The sequence below is a fragment of the Camelus ferus genome, chromosome 5 (genome assembly GCF_009834535.1).
Source record: "Camelus ferus isolate YT-003-E chromosome 5, BCGSAC_Cfer_1.0, whole genome shotgun sequence".
NCBI lineage: Eukaryota > Metazoa > Chordata > Mammalia > Artiodactyla > Camelidae > Camelus > Camelus ferus.
Genome location: NC_045700.1, coordinates 77,477,238 through 77,499,549, shown reverse-complemented (window position 1 = coordinate 77,499,549; position 22,312 = coordinate 77,477,238). Strand labels below are relative to the sequence as shown.

The following is a 22,312-nucleotide window of genomic DNA, read 5'->3' as shown; positions in this document are numbered from 1 at the left end:
TGCAATGAACCAGTGAATGCAGTGCCTCCATGAGTCTTGGTATACAGTTTGTGTGCGATACTTACTTGTGAATTAAAACAAATGAATGCACTTGCTGTCAGTGTTGCATAAAGACATAGGTTTTCTTCCACTCAGAGTCTCCCTTCCACCATTTTGTTTCACACTTTAGAGCAGGGAAACCTCTATTGCTGTGTATTCTTTACATCCACAAACTTGCAGCCTCCAGATTCCTTTCATCTCCATCCTGGACATTTACGGTATGTTACACACCTGAGCTACGGTATCTCCATGAACTATCTTGAGTGACTCTTTCTCAAATAACAATTTCCTGAAGGCTGAGGATTTATTTTCCTTGCAAATTATTTGTTCCCTCTTGCTTTGCTTCTGTAAATGCTAATACTTTATGTAGGGGGCTCCCAGAACTTTCCCCTTCCTCAATAGATAGAAAGTTCTTAGCTAGCAAAGACTCGTCTCTTATTTGTGTCTTATCGATGGACCCAGCTCAGGACCTGGCACGTACAGATGGCCAATAAATGTTAATAAAACAAAATGGATACCTTAACTGGGGACATGTTTCTTGTATATAAAAACTACTAGTGGTTATTGGATAATTCAGGCGTAACTGCTTTTATTTAATCTCTGAAAAGTCTAGCTACCAGATAATTGGGAAAGATCTCTTGGTCTCTGACAAGAAAAAGACCGATGGCAGAAAGAAAAAAGAGAGAAAGAGAACTAACAATTGTAATGAAATTACACCCAGCGCACATCAGTCTCCCTTTCTCTGGTTAATCTCAGGGGCAATCCCATAAGCTAAGATATGCTTTTCTCCATCCATCCTGGGAAGGAGGGAGGGGCTTCTTTTTATTATGTAGGGGTTTAAAATTACTGATTTAAAGTCTCTAGGAAATTTGGTTTTTCCAATAAGGGCACGTTCCCCAGAATATACTGCCTTTCTCTGCATGTCATTGGGGTTCTGGAGATGATTAACAGGCAGTGGACCTTGGAGAACAAGGACCTTGGAGCTAATCCCTGAGCGTCCTTAGAGCTTCAAGTGTTTGCAAACATAGAGTTTCTCCTTAACAAAGGACATCTTGCCCCTTGTGCTAAATTGGTATCAGGTTTTTTTTCCCCAGCTCTGAGCTCTGAAGTCTCAATTTAGCATCCAGAAAATTGAGCTGTGTTCTTTTCCTTTAGTACCTCATTACTAACAATAAAGAGTTGAAGAATTGGAGTGTTGGCTGGCCATTTTGCTCTGATATATGGCAGAGCAGAGTGCAGACTTGCCTTCTGTCATCTGTAGGACCTCCAGGTTATTGATAGGAGTAGATATTTTTCTACTGGAACATAGAAATGGAATAGTCACATTATATGCTCAGTTTACCCCAAATACCAATCCCTTTGACACCCAGGGCTCTACAGGTAACCCACTAGCTAGTGCTGCAAACAACAGGAAGTGGTGCTTTCCCGTTAGAGAGCGTATAACCACCTTTCAGTGTGATTGGCGACTGTCTCCTCAGCGCATCGACTGTGCAGCATAACAGCAGTCTTTCCACAAATGCAGTAAGAAATTTTCTTACAAGTTCAGGCAAGGGTATTTTTGCATTTTCTCTTTCCCTAAGAAAATGTTTGTGCTTTTTCTCAAGGCAGATCCAATCCTGTTAGTAGCTTTTTTTCCCCCATGTCTGTGCCTTGGGGAGGGGAAGGAGAACCCAGGAGCCTTCCCTTACAGACCAGGAGTCTGAATCTGAAGGTCTGTCCCGAGGCTCCAACCAGACAGCAGAGAGTTACAGTCAGCTCACACCATGTTTAAAATGATTTGAGCTAGTTGCCAAAAATTAAAAGCCAGGAGCTTTTCATGTAAAAAAGAAATCTAAATTCTAGCTCTTCTTAAAAGAAGGGGAGACTTTGGCAACACTGGGCCTGACTTCCCACGTGGCAACTGGAGTCGGGCAGTGGAACCAATTTGCCACAATCCAAGGAGGCTTCTGGAACGTAACATCCCTTTTTAGAAACTAGCAAAGGTACCACCTCTAGGTAGATGCATGATGTGGGTGCCCCATCAGAGAGGTCAAGGCCCACTTTGCCACAACTGCTGCCACTGCCTCAAACCATGTTACTTATGCATGAGTCCCTTAGGCATTTGAGTTTGTGAGCACTGCCAGAACCTTGCAGAAAGTCATTGCCTGCAGCATACCTCCTGATGAGTGAGGGCTGGGCTGTAGGGTTTTCTTTGCTTGCTTCCCCACAGCAATGGAGACACCAGCTTTTTCTTGACTTAGCTCCTGTTTTCCTTGAGAAGACAGCCAGACAGTTTTTCAGGAGTGATCTTCAGAGACTAGGTCTCTGTATTGTCAGGGTTCACCCTACTTCCCAAACCCCCACACTTCCCCCACCCTCTGCTGATTTGGCCATTTGCTCATATTTTCAGCCTAGGAGAGGATGTGTCCAGACAAGATAAAGTGATTTCTTCTAGCATGACAAGGGATATGACTCCTTTAACTTGAAGAGTTTGAGGCAGACTTCTTGTGCCATTTTTGAATTAGCTGATTCTAGTATCTATCTCTGTTGACAGCTTGCACTTATTAAACTGTGCCCCACAGTGAACCCTGTGGCCACTGACAATGGACAATGCCAAGGAGCTTAGGAGCCCCTCTGTGGCCTGAGCAGACCTGAACAGTAGTCTCTCTGTGGTTCCCCAAGAACCGTGAGCTGTTTTTTCTTAGCATTAGTATGACTATCATTAAAAGCATTTACAAAGTGCAGATGTATAAGGGGCGATAAAATGAAGTTAATACCATACCATTTGAGAGTTTATAAAGTGATTCATAATTAAGCACAGTTGGGTGATACAATTAGGAGCCTGTGTTGGCAGTAGCATGGATTTGACTGGGGTTGAGCACTGACACTCTCAGTAGTTACTTGAACTTGGACAAGTCTTTTAATTCTGTGACTTTCAAAGGAAGAATACTTAAATTGTAACATGCTGAATGAGAATTTAGAGTGGTTAAGAACTCTGGCACTCCCTCTCTCACCACATCTTACTAGTTGGAGTAGTAAATTAACTTCAGAAGTCTCACTGTAAAAATAATACTTTTGTAAAAGGATCCATTTGATTAAATGAGATAATACTTGTATCTAGCATGTGGTAGGTACACAGTATTCCTTACCATTGGAGTGCCCACTCTGGGGTAGATTAAGCTATCAGAAATGTTAGTTCCTTCTCCCCCATGCTTGTGTCACTGCTTTGGGCACTACGAATTTTACCGGGTGGAAGGGACAAATCTCTATATTGCTCTATAAATATTTAATGAATTGTATTTTAGTGGAAAGTCTTTAAGTGTATGAATATCAAGCTATTTTGCTAAAAGCGTGGGTTCTTCACTGGGGCAGTTTGTGTGGAGAGTTAAAGATAATTTTAGAGTTTCAAATACTACAGGATAATGCAATGGTTAAAACAAAAAAACCAGAAGAATGTATCTTTAATAATGTGAATTACTGCCTGTTCCCCGGAAGAATGCATTCCCAGCTGCAGAAGTCTCTATCTCGCCGCCCAGATCAAGCAGAATACAAAGGTCCAATGCCAATTTCGTCTGAAACTTGTTTTGCAGTGTCAGAGTCTTGGTTTTTAGGAAAAGACTTGTGGTTGCTATGGAACTGTTAATAATGATTGCTGCCTGTATCTCCATTCCTCATACTCCCAGTCTCCAATATAAAATCACTTAGACTGGGCCGTAGGGCAGTAAACAAAGTTTCGAGCAGGAATTAACTGGGCTTGGGCATTAGTGTCTTAATGTAGGAAATGACTTTCATTATAACCTTTACTTACACTAGTGGCTTGGCTCTGTCAAAGGAGCTTCTAGTTTCCTGATAGTGGACTGAAGAGCGTGGGGTTCAAACCTTGCTCTTCTGCATAAGCATTGCTAAAAGCAGAAACATTTTAGGCTTTCATCACACAGTACATGTAAAAATATTTTTATTTGGTGCAGAACTGGCCTTTCTGTGGGTCTTTTATTTTCATGTATAAAAAGAAATTCAGCCAAATACTAGAGTTGTAAGTGGAAAGAGGAAAATATTTTTGTTGAAATATATGTATATGTATTTGAAAAATAAAATCTCATGGAAGAATGACATCTTTGTTTTATTTCTGTGAGGTTTGTGATCCATGTAATAGATACATCTTATTCCTGAATTGTCTTTCTAAGATATGGATCTCAGTGCTTATTAATGTATAACCAATCTTTGGGGGAAAACTAATCCAGTTCTTGAGCTCCTGGCACATAAAGTTAGCAATGGGTTATTGGATGGGTGGGAGGAAGATATATCTAATTTGGGGACTTTGCAGCCTCACCAGTATGCAAATGATTCTACAATAATGCAGAATAAATAGTTTCCCTTTCCACAACTGCTGCTGTCTCTAATCCCTACAGTATGTGTCTTCCAGCAATTATCTGGCCTAATTCTCTCTTTTATTGCCTAGGATTGTAACGCTTCAAATGAGGAACAAAGAATAAATGTTTGTCAGTCAAATCTAAAACGATGCCTGAGTGCAGTTTTTCACTGACATGCAGATAGTTTCTAGAAACAAAGGACATAAGCATTTTTGAAAAGGAAATGTAAACATTACATTAGCCTTGGATCCCCCAACTTCTCAGCTTCAAGAAATGACTGTAACTTTGTAAAGGTTAAACAGACATGTTTAGGGCCCTGGGTGAAATTAAGTCTTTTACCAAGTGGATGGCACTGCAAAAGACAGAGGTGTATCTGGGCGAATCAACTGAATGTATGGCTCAGTACATTCATGTTTGCAGGGCTATTTAAGGTATTATAAGGTCTGGTACAAAATAATAAAAATGCAGATGGAACTATCAAATTCATCAAGCTGCTGCAATAAATTCAGATGCTCTCCAGAGCTGGCAAGGTGATGTCAAGAAAGTTAAACTTGAAGAATGAGACTCAGATTTCTAAATGAGATCAGGGAAAAAAGAAAGCAGAGTTAATAGGGGAAATCAGGACTGAAACAATCAACATTATGGCTACATTTGGAGGAGAGTTTAAAAGTCAATTCTTTCTGTTGTTTTAAAATCATTCTGCCAAGAAACTGACATTTTTATATACTTTTTATTTTTTGGTTTATTTAGTCTTCTTTAACATAGCCAGTGTTAGTTCAATAATCTAATATTTGGGGTACATTATTGCAAAATAATAATATAGCTGTATCAGTGAGGCAACAAAATACATCTGTTAATTCTGTATCTTTTCTAAGACAAAGCATAGTTTGTTAATACTGTCTTGGATTATCTATATTTGTAAGGTTGCTTATAGTGAGTGGTGCATACTAAAGGAAGGGAATTTGCTCTCTGGTACAACTGTCTTTAAACTATAATCGTTTTCTCAAAACACTACCATTCTGTAATTAAAAATAGATAAAACAATACTTTAGTATAATGTTAGGTGGTAGTAAAAATTACTCTGAGTAACTGTGCACATGTACATAAACACTAGCATGCTTTAAGAAGTTAAGAAACACATTAATATTCTGTGAAATGACTATATAAATAAAACTGCAATGAAATTACCATTATGTACAAAAAAAGGAAAAACAGAATCTTTTCCTTCTTAAACCTGTTGATTCTGACATCTTATAAACCCACATTACATCATTTGGAGTGTAAGGATTATATCAAATTTGGAAAACGTTAAAGAATACTATGACCCAACTTCCTACAAAAGGCAGTATGTACTAATTTTGAAGATTTATGTTCATTCCAGTGTTAAAGAGACAACATCCTTTTGAACTTCCTTAGAGAAATACTTGTAATGTCTTTTATTTATTAAGAAAAATGCAGCTTTAACAGAGCAAAGTGTTTTTATATTATTTGAAAACATTGGAAAATAAAAATACTGTGAAGAGATAACATATTATCCACAATATATGAACTTCTTTAGTGTTGTTATATAGAGTGAAATGCTTGAACTAATACTGTAAAAGTTTCGCTTTTGAGCATATACTTTTTTCTGTCTTCATTCTCTTTGGCAGTCTTGGTTTCCTGTTTCTTTTATTTTCCGAAGTCTCCTTAGTTTTCTTTATCTAATCATCTCAACTTTTCTACATATCTTACTTCATTAGCTGATTATCATAGTCTTTCAATTTCTCCTTCACTTTCAATAAACATTAGTTTCCACTATGTGAATGATCAACTGAACTTTCTCTTCCACCTTTTAAGAAAAGTGTTTTCTTCTTAAGAGATACAAGTAGTTACCTCTTTAGCTAAAATACATATGTGTATTATGTATCACACACTTGAAGACTATAGATTTACAGAGTTCTATGGAAATTCAATATATTACTGGTACAATTCATTGAGCTTATGGAATGACAAAAAATGAATCACATTGCATGATTAGTATCTTACATAGCCTCTGGTTTTTCTGACTAAGCCGAATTGATCGGTGTTTTGCGACTGCTCCGTTTCTTCTGGGCAATCTTAAAGAACTACCGAAATGGAACCTGAGAGTAAATTAGAAGTGTAGACCCTGATAGGCTGCCTTCTTAGTAAGTCTTGGTCACGTGTGTGCTGCTACTGTGTAGTAACTGATGACTGCCTGGACAGTGACGGGTGTGAATGCGTAGTGCTGGAGATGCTCAGGAGTTCGTTTCTAGGCTCCGGCTACGCCCCTAACTGAAAGCGCAGGCCGGGCGCAGCAGGCTGTGCGTTTAGGCGGTCTGGTCCACCTGGAGGACCGCCGGCTGCACAGGCTGCTCCTCCGACTGCTCCGCCTCCTCGGAGGTCAGCACGTAGTCTCCTGCGTAGCGCACCAGCTGCGCCTGCTCCAGGGCCACCGACTCCTCCTCTTCATCTTCCACGATGGTCAGGTCGATGTTGCTGTCCACAGCCGAGTGACTCCCTCTCGAGGCCGCCCTGTCCGCATCCCCGTCCACGCTCTTCCCTTCCGCCAGGGCACTGGTGAGGGAGACTTCGGAAAGACCCTCCGCAAACGAGCTCTCCTCGTGGTCGTTGGGCATCTCACTGCTGGGCATGTCTTCTGACCTGGTTTCATTTTCTGCAGGGCTTTCTCCCTCTCGGACTTTCTTTCGACCAAAAGTGAGGGGAGAAACCTTGAAGGGAGAGCTTTTCCCCGAGGATATTTTTTGGTGATTGGAAGTGAGAGATTTCTTAATCTTCTCTCTCCTCTCTACAGATACGATTTTTGTCCCTAGCTTGTTCATCTTTTTCTCAATGTTCTGGCGAGAAAAGGCTTTCTTGAGGCTATCCACTTTCCGGAGACTGGATCTTTTTATTTTTTCTGCCCTACTTTCTTCCATCTTTTCGTCAGCACTGTCTTCCAGGGCCTCCTCGTCGTGGGGCAATTCATCATCAGATGAGAGGTCCACTGTGTGCAAAGCTTCCTGCAGGGACTTGTTTTCGTCAGCTGGCTCCTCCTTCCCTTCCGCTGGGCTGGAAACCGGCTCCTTCACAAACACACTGGCAGGGATCTCATTTTCTTCCTGAGAAGATGGCCAGTGTAGATTTCATGTTAATAACACATTTAACAGTGGTCGCGAACTGCTGTGATTTGTGTGTACGTGTTTTGGCCTGACAGAAACCGTATGTCTGTGTTTCAGTTTTCTAGAATATGAAGTTAATTCTAAACTGATCAGCTCATCCCCCCTAGGCTGGATAAGGCCAAGGGCTGCCTATTGGGAATATTCTGAGGGCATCTGGCAAGGGCTGTATCAGTGACAGGCAGGGAGGGAAGTGGGCTGTGGCTCAGATTGACCAGGAAGCTGCCTAGATAAAGGAGCTAAAGTAAGTTACTGTGAACCCAGAGGGCCTCTCTCTTCTACCCTCAGGCTCTGTTCCTGCCAAAATCCCACCACAAAAGAGCCTGGAAGTCAAGATAAAAGATGAAGGCAGGGGGAGAACTGGAAAATCCTCAAGTGTCAGACACCCAGTAAACCAGACACCAGGTTCCCTCCACAAACAGAAGTCAGAGGTAAAGGCATGATCAACCTTGGTAGCTGTTTAAAAGTGCACACTCATTTTTCTAATGACGTAATTTTGGAGTAAGAGTAGCAAGGGCCAGGCTTGCTGGGGACCCACTTGCAAAGCCTTGTGGTTTAGTGCATTCTTTGTGGGCATTGTAAGGGAAGATGGTATGCTTGGGCCATTTCTGGAGCAACAAGGGGATTTATGCTGCCAGGTGTACCTTATCAAGCCTCTCTTGTTAAACAGGGCTTCCCTGGGCAAGAATACTTCAGCTCCTACCTACAGTGAAGACTGAGGAGGGAAACTCAGGAATCTGCCTCCCGCACTATTCCCAGCACACCTCTTCCTCCAGCTTCTAGGAGTACAAAGATCTGCCTCTCCCTATGCCTCAGCACACCTCTTCCCCCCGAGTGTAAGAGAGACGGTTCTCCGGTGTTGCTAAGTGGGGAGATTTGAATTCAGATGTGTGTCACCCAGCATAGGAATCCCTTTGATTTTTACTTTATTTTTTTTTTTTTTGACTGTTGGAAAATGAGAGCCAGCCAGCAGGTGCCTTCACTGGAAGAAATGGCACAGGGACAAGAACGTGTGACAGGAGGCGTGGCTCTCAGTCCTTGCTGTCCTGCTCGATGGCTCTGAGGGTTTCAGCAAATAACTTCATCTCCTTGGGTCTCAGTTCCTTCCAAATGTGAACAAGAGGATTTGACCTAGAGTATCAGCTTTCAAACTGCACAACCAGGAGTACTAGGGGATCTGCAAGAATGCCGAGGTGGGCCAGGCTCCAGGCCCCTGCACCGGCCTTCAGGCCGAGATTCCTGATTATACTGTGGACTGCCCAGTAAACTTTCAGTTAAAAAAAAAAACCAAAACACGGATGTAGTGAATTTAAAAGTCTGTCTGGGACATAGAAGACAAACTTATGGTTACCAAAAGGGAAGGGGCGGGTTGGGGATACATTAGGAGTTTGAGATTAACATGTATATACTCTATATATAAAATAACCAACAAGAACCTACTGTGTAGCACAAGGAACTACAGTCAATATCTTATAATAACCTATAATGGATAAGAACCTGAAAAAGAATATATATATATATATATATATATATATATATATATGTGTGTGTGTGTGTGTGTGTGTATATATGTGTGTGTATATATATATACACACACCTACGTATATATGTGTATAACTGAATCTTTTTGCTGTATGCCTGAAACTAACACAACATTGTAAATCAACTATACTTTAATTAAAAAAATTTTTTTAAGCCTTCCTGGGAGCTGAACTTCATGCAAAGTTTATGTTAATGGTAAGAGCTTCCCTTCTTGTTTTGCATTTTTGATTGACTGAAAAGTCAATAAAATTGGGGTTATGATCAAAAACATGTTCTAAGAGTTTACCTGCTTACTTGTAACTTCTTGCTACAAAGACTAAGTGGACAATGTTTTAATTATACTGAATAGTATAATTATGATACTCTGAAAAAATACAGCTCCATGTCTCCCCCTTACACACACCTACTCGTAAGAGTCCTTTCTGTAAATTGGTTAACATCTTGGGTACAGGTAAAAAGCAGGGCATCTGGTTAACAGGATCCTTGGTAGAGTGAAGAAATCACAGATTCTCTTTCTCAAAGCTCTCTCCACACTCTCCCATTTCAAATATCACAGAATGTGTCAGAAACACAGTATAAAAGATAAAGTAAAAAAGTGAAAGGAGCATGAGATTCCCGCAAGTCATTTATGACATGGATGTTTACAGAGAACAACTTTGCCACGTGTCAAGTTTCGACTTGCATCTTTTTCATTGGCATATAGTTCTCATGAGAGGGGAACTTCTGTCTCTCGTTGGTTGTTATGCCCCGGTGACTAGAGCAGTTCCTGAGAGCTCCTCAGGTGTTTGAGTGCATGTCGGGTGAGGAGGCTTTCTAACGCAGCCCTGGGGGTTGCTGGGGTGGACACTGTCCCTCTGTTGAGTAGGCCTGAGGACTACGGACGAATGGGCCTGGCTCTGTGTCTAGAAGGAAGTTTGCTGACTGCTGCCACCACTGGGAAATGAGAACCAGGCCTAAGGGGCTTGGTGGTTTCCCTTTTTAAGGAAGGATTTTATTCTCAGTGGATGAGTATTACTGAAGAAGGGGCAGGCTGCAGAAATAGCGAGAGCTCTGATGCTTAGTCCAGAAGCAAAATTACTTTTGGGGTTTGACAAGAGGGTTGGGAAAGTTTGACAGGAGTTGCCTGCAGGAAAGGAAGAAACCAAGAGCTCAGTGAAGTGTTACTTAAAGTTCTCAGAGAAGAAGGCAGAAATTCAGGTGGAAAACTGGAAAAATAAGCCTTGGTTACTAAAGAAGAGGTGTATTCTGTATAGTCTAATCTCTGGGTAATCAAAGGATTACTCTGATAACTTCCCTTTCTTCAGCCTCACCAGAAGAGAGACATACTAACTAATTCTCAACGAGTTAAACTATTAATAGTGCATTTTTAATGAAATGTAAATTTATTGTTAAAAAAGCACAGTTACTGTTGAGTCTTAGACTCTTGACTCTCTCACCATGTGTCCCTTGAGGGCAGGTTTGGGAAAACTGAATTATCAGGTGAATCAGAAGTGATCTGTGGTGGATACACACTGCATACACAAGGGCAGTCGAAGGAAGGTGGGAAACCCAACTGAACTCCTTTATACGATGCCAGATAAATTTATACAAGAACCCTTTGATGCCAGCTATGAAGATAAACCCAGTGGGAACAGACAGAATCCAGAAAGAGTTAGAACTGTCTTTCCACAACTGGAAACAAGTGAGATATGTCTTCTTGGCCAACTGCTATGCTTCTGCTGTCATTTTAATTACTCAAGCAGTATTTTGTGTTCTGTCTCCTGGATAATGTTTATTTTGCATCTTTTTATAGTTCCACTCTGAGGGGAAGCCCTTTCCTTTCACACAGGAATTTGTGAAGTCCTAGTACATGTAGGTCTTACCTTTCCGTAATGTGTGTTTAGAAGCAGAAAAATGCTGACACTCTTCACAATCTCTATTTGTTAGGAAAATGTATACAAGGTATTTGACTGTAGGATAGCTGTTACAGTGGTGGAAATTCAACCTGAACTTCGGACAGTGGATCCTCTGTAACTGCACTGTCCCCCAGGTGTCCAGTCTTACCTGCTCATGTGTGAGTTGCTCAGGGCACACACCTCGTGGAAATACTTGATATTTCACCTGCCTACAGGTGAGGCGATACTTCTACCTTCAGCCTCCTATTATAAAGTATTTGATCTGCTTTCTCTTGCAGATTCTAAGATTGATGGCTCTTTCAAGGGGAAGGATCAAATATACATCCTTGATTCTACTTCGGGTTTGTAACTCCTTCATGTGGCATTAAGAATCCCTTGTGGGTTGCATTGCTTCCTTGAGTAGTTCTACACAGTAGAGACTCCCACGCAACTGACTATTTGTCCTACAGATTAATTTTCAAAAAGGTATTCAGCCCCAGTGATGCAGCTGCTCCTGGTTCTGACCTTTCACAAGGACCCTTAGGAGTTTTTAAAAGGAAGGGAGAATTAAACACGTATGAGTGATATATGCTTGAACCATAAAAGAGCAAAAGAGTGGAAAGAACCCTTGAGAAGTGGCATTTTTCCTTGCACTTTTGCTTGTTTGCAGTTTCTGTTGATTCTTGTGTACTAATAGTCTCAGTCGTTCCTGTAGATATCAACACAGAGAAACCGGCCAACATGCTGGGCACTTCTCGGGTTGATGCTCATGGAAGCAAATCTTCTTTGCACATGTATAGATACGCACACTTTAGAAGAGGAGGAGACTCTATGACTAGCATTAGAAAAGGAAGCCTGCAGTGAGTCATTTAAAAGCTTGAAAAAGGCAGTTTGCCCTCCTGTCACTAACTTATCATCCCTGTTGTTAGAAGAAAATAACAAAGACTGTTACATTCCCACAGGGATGTAGTGGCATCCTGGAGGGATATGAGGACCATAAATTTGTGTCCATGGAATGTTTTATCCAATAATCTCTAAATACTAGTTATTAAAATGGAACTGTGCCCACCTGACATTCTGATTTATAGGTCTCTTTTACACATTGATGGTTTTCTCCGATTTGTGTTTCTGAGGTATAGATTGCCAAGCGGATAAAGCCATTGATTAGAACTGCACCCCTAAGGCAGCTGTCAGTGGAATCAGCAAGTCATAAGAATAAAATGCATTAGTTATAATCCCTAAGCAGTCTTTCACATTCTGGAGGATTTAAAAGTTTCATTATTTTTCAGTGTTATCAAGGGTTCAATTCTTTTTTAAGATCACACTGGTTAGGTGTTCCTTGTTGCACGCACAAAAACCCATGAAACAAAACAAAAAGCAAACCACACTGAATTATTTAAAAGCTGTTGTAGAAAACCTAGTAGACATGAACTTTGCCATAGTGGGATTATAGTGTTTTGTTTTCACTCATTTCATAATTCAGTTCTATAATTTCCATTATTAGTAAAGTGAAACCTTGCTAGTCACTTTGTTTCTCAGGGCCTCTCCTCCTTTAATATAAAATGAGGTTAAACTACATGATTATTGAGGTGCTTGCCAGCTCTAAAATATTTGATACTGTGATATTAACCTAAATCCCATGAAAACTAGTTAACAAATTGCAGAAGTGATCTCATAGGGTACAAATGCCTCACATGTTTGCTTTCATACAAGCATCAAAACTGCAGGACCTGAGTTGCATTGGAGAACATTTTTCATTTGTTCAATTCAAACAGATATAGATTACAAAACAACAGAAGGGGTGACATTTACTTGGAAAGGCTGCATCTCAGGTAGAGTCTAGTTTTTTGATATATGAGAGAAAATTATTCTTTAGAAGAAATATTGACAATAATCAGTTGTTCATTTAAAGTGCCTGAGGCAGTGCTGACATTCAGTAAGTGTAAATAATACAATAAGAACTAGTATTTTGTTTATCTCATAAACTGAAAGTGCACTGGATAACTAGTGCATCAAAACCAGTATCCCACTATGGGAACATTAATCAATGTGTTATGAACATCAAGAGGTGTCTTTGATCACCAATATCCCCATTTCTTCTAAGTCTGTACTAATGTAGCAGTTTTCAGGGTAGTGAAAAAGTACAGCCTTTAAAAAAATGAATTTAAAAAAATAGTCTGACGACGTTACACTTTTAGCACCCTTCTAAACTTCTCTTCTTGTCAAAGGAACCCAAATGATGAATATTTGAACACATTTATAGGCTTGATTCTCCACAAATGTATCCACAGCAAATATCTAACCTCTACTCTTTTCACCTAATTTCACAATTTTATGTGGATGTAAGTGTAAACTGTCCATGAGTACTCTCATTTTGTTCCCTGGATTTGAAATCATTCCCAAACTGCTCATTCAAATAATCATCACACCCTCAGGGCCAGTTACCTGTGAAATTCTAGTGAAAATTTCATCTTAACTGTAAATTCACTGATTTTTCTGTATAAATTTTGCTTTTAGTAAAAGATATGTATGCACTTATAGGCAAATTAGTTCTATTAGTCTTTAGCATTTGCTTTTTGATCAGCAACCCCTCTGAGTCTTATTTATACTGGGTCCTGTCACAGTATTTTGAATTCAAACATTGATCTTAAGCTATTATTTTAAAAAACTGTAAAAAGGGAAGCTGATAAGTTTAATAAGGATTTTACAATGTATTTTATTGCTCAAAAGGAGATGAATTTTCTCCAGTTTTAGATTCTACTGGTTATAATTTGAAGTAATTGCTAAGTCTTGAGAGGCTTAACAGCTACAACAATGTTGTAAGTTCAGTACCAACTTAAATAAATACATGATACGTTTTCAATAGAACAAATTAAGGACAGATTTTAGAATTTTTAAAAATGCTAATGTGCATCTAGTAGGTGAACCAACCAACCAAAAAGTACCTGCAGATTTTGGCGGACACAACAGGACTTTACAAGTTGGAAACATCTGGGAACATAATCTTCTGAACACTACACTACTGAATATGTTCCAGTCCGGTGACAGATTTTTTTCCTCACTCTCTTATTTTTACGTTAATTTTTTTGTCTTAAACTAGAAAGCCAGTGGATTTAGGAAAGGAAAGTCTAGCATACGGGTCAAGTGGACTGAAAGTGACAAACAACTTAAAGACATGAAGTGGTGCCTGGTACATTATCTGCCCTCCTCACTCTGCAGGTTCTACTAGGAAACACCTACCCTCTGTCTCATTTTGAAGACTGTGCTGCTACTAGAAGGGTCTATTTAGAGTAGGCCCTTTGGGCAGAGTCCTTTGCTTTCAGGGAGTGGTGGGGATGTAATATTGACTTCAACACGGTAATTGTCATACAATATATGGCAGTGTGTGTGTGTGTGTCTGTGTGTGTGTGTGTATGTAGCTTTTAATAAGTCCTGACTGAAAAAAGCAAATGCATTGCTGTTTTACAGACCCTGGGTAGGATGGGAACAATTTTTACTAAAGAGCCATATTTCTGACCAAGCACAAGTGTAGCCTCTTCTCCATGCAGTGCATTTCAGATCCACCCAGGAAGAGCTTCTATTCCTTGAGCTCTTAAATCATGACAGTCATTAACCATTTAAAATATGTTATTCCATTTATTCCTTATCCTATGAGGGAGACATAAGGGAAGAACCACTAATCTTTAAGAGCATACTTTGAAATCAATTAAGTATGAGTTCAAATTTCAGCTTCACTACTTGCTTACTAAATAACTTCGGACAAGATATAAGCATTTCTGAATCTCGGCATCCTCATCTATAAGTTGGGGCAATTGAGATAAACTCCAGAAAGATGCTTAGTGGAGTATGCGGGGCTTCCTAAGAGCTCAAGAATATTTTTGCTCTTGTTAATATTCTGAGATATTAATAAGATGTACAGATGAGGAAGCAGAAGCTTGGAAAAGCTACCAAATGTGCACAAGTGGCAAGTGGTGAAACTAGGATTTGAACCAGTGTCCGTATGACAAAATTTATCTACTCAACCTCAGTACCAGACCACTCTCTAACACAAGTGATTATTTTTATCCATTGGCATAATTACTACCCTCAAACCCCTACTTTAAGAAGGATCAAGAGAAAGAGCAACTTTTCAATTGAGGGACTTCACTTGTGTTTTTTTGTGTTTTTTTTTTTCTTCAAAATTGTCATCTTGCAATACCTTGAGAGTTGAGGTTTCTAATATCCTTCAGGCTAAGAAAAATCTTATACAGTTTAAGAAAGGTCCAGTTCCTTACCTCTAGTTTTCTGTCTCCTTAACTGCTCTTTAAAAAAAGGTCCTTGGGGGCTGCTTGCTAAGGGGCCCTGAATGGAGACTGGACACGTTGCTTTGGATTCTCTTAGCTTCCACCTTGGTCTTGAGCCCCTGTTTCAGCTTTTCCTCACTCTGTGGAGAATTCCTACCATTTCTGGCTGCAATTTCACACCTGTCAGTCTAATGTGACAAAACAGGAGACCGTGGCACCATTTCACCAGCAGCTCGTGTCTTTAAGTTCCCAGCAGTTTTTTTTTTTTCTTTTAAATGTCAGATTTACAGTTCTCTTGAATTTTTTAGTCACATATCTTCTTCATCCCTCCCCTCAACACCTATAGAACATACGTGGCAAAACCAAACAAAAACTGATCCCGACGAATTGTGATTTTCCTCTACTAGAAAATTTTTTGTTTTCCCTCCTTAACTGAGGGATAGGACAAGAGATAATCTCTCTGACTCATACTGGAAGGGGAGAGAGTTCCTTTGATAACTCAGATTTAAACAGGTCTGTACATGTTTGGTTTTGTTTGGAGATCAGTATTTAATTTAGAAATGCCTTGAGAGTTGAGATTTCTAATATCTTTTAGGCTAATAAAGTAAGGATCTTATATGGCTTAAGAAAGGCACAGTTACCCATATCTCTTCAGTTCATCTGGTGCATGAAAAGCTATTCCATTTGCATTAAAAGCTAAAAAATTTCCAGGCTGCAAAAGCCTGTAAGGTATAGGAGGACATCAGCTGCCAGAAGCTTTACAACATCAAGTGCAATTTGAGGAGGCCAAAAAAGCAATGAGATGAGTCTCCTTTTATGGAGGAAGGGGGCTTAGGTTCTAACTTGGCAGAGCGGATTCGTTTAGAGAAAGAAGGCTCCCTCGGTTTAAATTCCAATTTCTAAATCTCTTTTGGGAGATGAAGGCTCTTCTTGTGTGCCTTTCACAATCGAACAGTTGGTTATAGCCTCTCCCCTCCATGGCTTTGAAATCCTTTCCTATTCACATGGCCACAACGAGACAGCCCTGGGGCAGGGATGGTGATTGCTTCCTGGGCTCTGTGCTGGCTGGCTTCCACTGGGCGGAAGGGCTTCCAGCATTAGGCAGGGCTGCCCTTGGATTCACAAATGCCCACCACTTTGCGGAACAACAGCCCCACGCAATTTCCCTGTCCCCAAATAGCCTCTAGCTACATTAATTGCATCATTGATGCATTAAAAAAATTAAGTGGCCTTTTTATTCCAAGGCAACCATTTGAAGGAGAAAATATTCAAGACTAGCCTTTGTAACTGTAACTGATAACACTGCTTTTGTTTTATTTTACATTTGTGGTCTCTCTGAGCAATGAGAAGCATATCTGGTGTGTTTGTAAAAGTTATGCTGTATAGTTTTAGTGCATCATTTGCTAGAAAAAAACCGACAAGATTGTTTTGGCCAAAAGTGTCTTAAAAAGAGGCTAGTTCATCTCAAATGGAATCAGCCTTCAATATTTGGTTAGTCTTCAAAAGATTGGTGGTGACCTTTGGACAAGGGGATGCTTTGAATACTTACAAACTTGCTTCTTGATTTAAAAAAAGATAAAACAAAACCTCACATGATTACCTCATTTCCACAAAGAGTTAATAAACAGCCACTGAATTAATTTGCCCTTTCCAGCTAACAGCTGCAGTCAGAGCCCCAAGTTCACAAGGCAAGGAGACAAATGAATTTGACGAGGGTGCCTGCACCTGCTCACCTTCCCAACCTGTATGGAGTGAATGCAGGTGCTCCGTGACAAATGACCCGACCTGCTACCTCCTGAGGCACCTGCCTTGGGTTTAGGCTGCAGCGACCTGGGAAATTCCCACCCCTGTGTGCAGATTTCATGTTCGCCCGCCGAAGACAGCGGGGACAATGCCTTGTGTGTGTGATCCCTGACAGGCAGGACAGATGTACAAATGACTGTGAGAGCCAGGCCCACTGAGATCATGGATGCGGAGGAGTCCCAGCTGGGTGGGAGGAGCAGTAGGGGCACTGACCTGGAAGATGAGCACTTTGAAATGGTTGCGTCTGAGGAGCTGGGCGTGGTTGTTCTCCAGCCGCTTCACCTGCGCGCACTGCGTCTCCATGCGCTCCTTGACGGCCCGCGTGTGAGCGCTGACCTTGCGGGACTTTTCCAGCAGCTTGCTCACCGTGTTGCTGGTGGAGGCCTGGTACTTGGAGAGCTTGGTGAGGTCAGTTCTGGATGCCCTTCACGGAGCCCTCCAGGCTGATCTGACGCTGCTCCATCTTGTGCTGGTTCTCCTGCACGGCGTCCAGCATGTTCACCAGCTTGTCCAGGAGCGTGAGCACTGTGACTGCGTTCACCTGCGAGTTGTCCCGGATGGCCTCCTCCGTGCTCCCCGGGTTCAGACTGGGGCTCGGCGTGGAGGAAGGCACCGGGCTGGAGCTGGCTGGCTTCTGCCGCATGTCAGGCCCTGGGTGCTGGAACTTTTCAGCTTGTGCAGCGTCCTCCCCCATGGCTGGATGGGTGGGAACGTTATTCTGACTCCGGTGAGAAGGAAGGTGGTGAGGGTGCAGAGCGTGGCCCGCTGGTTTGCGCTCAGAGCACCGCTCTCTAGGACTGGCAGAGGTTCAGACGGGCAACAACTGGCTACACTGATCAGGGGAACTGCATTCCAGCTGCTCTTAAAAGGCCTACTCCACCCAGTGGGAGGCGAAGGATACAGAACTGAGAACCACTCAGGGTTCAGAGGCACACACACACTTCCTAACCGCGTTCTCCTCGGCCCAGGGCACTTTCCTGCAGGTTTAGCTTTTCTTTCCTGTGCCTCTTCCCTTTTAAAAATAAATTCAATGTCATATTTCACTCATGACTTCATCTAGAGGCGGAGAAAAACATGCTAATTTGGCCCAGCTCCATAGCCTCCAATTGGCTAAAGCTAGTAAACTTTGCTCTGGCTGCTATGCTACATATGCTACAGAGCGCCTGTTTTTTATCCTGGACACAAGTTATTGTAACGGAAAGTACTGTTTGCCTTTGCCGGAGAACAGATTGATGGGATGCAGAATGCCGGGTGTCCCGCTGGGAGAGGCCAAGTTTAAAGGGTGCTTGCGGTCAAGCTTGCAGTGTTAGTTTTTAATTTCCAAGGGAATACTAGTAACTCTGATGATGAGGAGAAAAACAGCCCCGTTCTTACTCTTGCAATTGGTGGTGCAAGATAAGATGAAAGAGACTGAAATTCGGGGATATTAACATATGCAATGCTGTTATGGACTGTTACCATGTAATAGATGGAAATTTTTTGAATAACCACTTTTTTTTTTTTTAAGTAGAGAGTTCCTTATGACAAGTAAAATTGAAATAGGACATGCAAAAAAAAAAAAAAGTGGTCTCTTTAAAGAACCTATCATGATTATTTGTTTTAACTAATTTTGAATCAAAGCTGAGAGATGTTTTCAGATGCCCATCCCCACAAGGCATTTATTGACACCTGCCCCAGAACTGTGACTCTTGGGCAGGTTGGGCTGGAGTTTCTGAAGTGCTTCTAATGTTAGACATTTCCAAATTCCTGCTCAGTGAAGTGGCACACCTGTTCTAAAGCGTGGCCCTCCTCAGCTGAGCCCTTGGGATGTGGGGCTTATTTCCTAAAACGACTTTACATGCTTGAATTGGTTTTAAATGAATCCAGCCTTTGAAAGTGCTTTCAGCAGGAAGTTTGTAATAGGCCTTCTATGAACAGTTTTGAGAAGAACAAATGCCAGCTTGTATTGGGTCAGGGATTGATAATGGAAAAGTGCCATTCTTCAGTGACAAAATCTACTGTGTGAGCCAATCAATCAGGACGTCATTTGTTGTCACATGCATTGAATTTGTGAGTCTCCACTGTCTGCTCAGTTGTGTGCTTGATGCACTATCCAGAGGGAACTAGTAAAGCATGATCCAGACCCTGCCCTCAGTGTGTCTGCTAGTTAGGGAGATGAATTAAAGATATTTACAGAAGCCCCTGGTTTTCCTCAGATAGTTGGTACCCCCAAACACAATTAAAGTGAATCTTTTAAAAATAGGGAGAAAAAAAGTGAAAGTATTTGGTTGAGACATTATCTTTAAAAAAAAAAAGTAAGAAAATTATTAAAATGGATTTACCTCACATTTAATAAAATTTAGTTGGGCGATGATGTGTTAAACCTCAGAACAAAGGATGAATCAAGTGTTGATTTTGAGAAGCTTAATTTTCTAGCAAAATTATAAGGTATCATGACACAATATCCCTTTTACATTTGGCTTCTGTGGACAAATCATACAGAGGGTCATTATTGCAAAATATTTGAGGGCTTCATCAGTTTTCCAAGAGCCTCTCTTAAATTTTGACATTCTAATCATTCCCTTTTGAAGCACTTATTGTGCCATCATCTATGTGGATTTTTTCTTCTTCAAACGTTAACTATTCCAGCTGCAGAGTCTTATTTCCCAGAGACGTTGCCCACGATTCAAGGGCTCCTCTAATGTTACCTTCATCAACTTCATGATTTCTTACATATTCTGAAAAATTTGCAATTTCACACTATAATCACTTTGCCCTGATTTTGCATTGATTTGCACTGATTTTACATTGCATTGTTGGATATTGTATAATCAGTTAGATGAATAGAGACACTAAAGATATGGGGTTGAGGCGGGAAAAGGAGACAGGCTAGTTGTTAAGCAGGAAGAAAGGTTTACATGTGGCTTGTTTATTTTTAAAAATTAGTTTTGAATAACCCATGTAACATAACAGTTGCCTTTAGCTGTGTAACAAACCAGCCTGAAATTTAGTGGCTGAAAACAACAATCACAATTTTTTTTTTTTGATCAGGATTCTGGGATTGGCTAGGTGGGGCTCAGCTGGAATGGGTCATCTCTGCTAGACATGCTCATTCAGCTTTAATGGAATCTAAGATGGTCTCAGTCACATGTCTGGCTCCTTTAATGGGATGACTAGAAGGCTGGAATTTCTCTGTCCTTGGTCTTTGAGCCTCCAGGGACTCACCCTCTGATCTCTTTAGTAGGGTAGCCACACTTCTTTACTTGGTGCCTCAGGTGTTCCCAAGCAGTGGAAGCAAAAGCTGTGGGATCTCTTAAGTCTCGGCTCTGGAACTTTCTCCCCTTGTCACTTTCACCACGTTTGTTGGTCTAAGCAGGTCGCAGGCCAAGCTCAGATTCAAGGGGACAGGAAATAGACTTCACCTCTGTCTGGAAGGAGCAGCAGAGTCCCGTGATGAAGGGTGAGCAGCATGGCAGAGATCATTGTAGCCATCTTTGGAAACAATCTGCCTCAACATGAATATATTTTTCTTTCAGAAGACTGTTAACAGTTAAAGCAGAAGGCCCTTTCAGCCACCATTTTTATTCCATTCCCTTTTGGCTTTTGTCAGAAGTAATCATTTTTTCGGATTTGGAGTGTATCCTTTGGGAGTCATATTTGTATGCGATCAATTCATTCATTAATATTTTACGTTGTGATGTAATTTTATTTGTTGTACAACTTTATAATCATGGGATCTGTGAGGAGCTATATAATGGGAATCTCTTCTGTGCAAGATGGCATGTAACGGAGTAATATATTGTGACATAAACTCTAAGGGCATCAAGAGTTTATACGAGGGGAAAGCAAAGGCAATAAAAGAAAGCACTGTTTGCAAGTTAGAATTTGAGGTAACCCTAAGCAGACACACTCACTATCTAGTTGACCTTAATTAAGTCCTATTTCTGTATGAAAGAGATCAGTGAAATTCAGCAACTCTTAAAATACATTTTTGAAAAATTAAATCTACTTATTACTTTCTGTGATGTTCCTTAGAGATTAGGTAATGGAGTTTAGACATGATACAATGACAGGTAGGAGAGGCTTCTAGAGTTTTTTGAACATGTGAAAGTTTGTGTTTAAGAAGGCTTAATATAGCAATAAAATGTAACAAGGGGTCACTCAGTTGGTAATGCTTGCTGAATGTGCAATAAATTGTAGGCACTGAGGATACAAAGGTAACTGACATATATTTGCTACCCTTTAAAAAGTCCCACTTTACTGGGAGAACTAGGCAGGTAGACAGATACTGGGTATAGGTACATAGGGGTGGTGCTGGAGTTGGGTAACCTGAGGGCTTTAGTCATGGCAGGGTCTGGTTAGGGGTCTGAATTCTCCAACTGACTATCACTATCTCAGGTCTCTAAGTCACGTATGCACAGAAGTCACTTCAAGAAATGCCTACATTATTCCTGGCTAGGGTATCCATCCCAATCTCCATGTGTTTTTTCATTCTGGATCTTTAGTAAGCCCCAAGGCTTGGTTAATTCTTTAGTATAATTTCTAAACCAGAGGCAGAGGCAGCTCAATGACCTCCTTGGTTGATCTTTTCCATTTAAACCCATATGGCCATCCTGATATTCTTGGTCTTACTGCTGTGGCGATGATAGGAGACCTGGAGTGATGAGTCTACAGAAAAGAAAGTCCTTCTCCTCAATGGCTAAAGAAGCAAAGCTAAGCTGGCTCCTGCGTGTATCTTTTTCTGTGAGCCCCATATTGGTATTCAGAAACCTTTCAAATGTTGGATTGCCTCTTAAGTAGGTGGTCATATGAGTATACAGACCACATGGAAATAAAGAGGAACAACATGGTAACACATATTTTTTTAAAGAAAGTAGAGAAAGAACAAGATTAATAGAGAAAACAAAAGAATGGTGTCTTCCAGAGGAAGAGAAATCTTTCCACCTTTTTATTCTTCTTAATGAAATATCTTTCCACCACCTACCAAGTAAATGTGAGGTCTCCACTATTGTCTCTAGCTTCTGGCTGTTAAGAGGCAATTCTCCATGGATCTTTCATATTTCTAAATGTTTTTTGAGCAGATACACTGTCAGTCTTTTATTCTGGACTATCTTTTAAAGAATGTTTGTATAGTGAAGAGCTTTGGAAAATAAAGATATAGCAGAGGATGGAGAGGGAGCAGAGTGTAGGGTTACTGGATGTCCAATATGATAAAGATAATGTTTTCCTCTGAGACAAAGGTTAGGCAGGTTGTTTGCAGCCTCTTA

General features: G+C 40.8%; 1 protein-coding gene and 1 long non-coding RNA gene across 2 annotated transcripts in view; one reads left to right on the top strand and one right to left on the bottom strand.

Moving 5' to 3' along the window:
- The window catches only part of LOC116663760, a 39,082-nt gene extending 30,224 nt beyond the window's left edge, over nt 1-8,858 (top strand). Inside the window, exons 2-3 of the long non-coding RNA XR_004320083.1 lie at nt 7,853-7,995; nt 8,235-8,858. This is a non-coding gene — a long non-coding RNA (uncharacterized LOC116663760). The remainder of the gene's footprint in view (nt 1-7,852; nt 7,996-8,234) is intronic.
- CAVIN2 (caveolae associated protein 2) lies at nt 5,100-18,076 on the bottom strand. The gene is given in 3 exon segments (XM_006186809.3): nt 5,100-7,507; nt 17,280-17,477; nt 17,479-18,076. Coding segments are annotated over 3 exon segments (1,272 nt in total). The 5' UTR covers nt 17,761-18,076; the 3' UTR covers nt 5,100-6,715.
- Nucleotides 18,077-22,312: the final 4,236 nt, after the last annotated feature.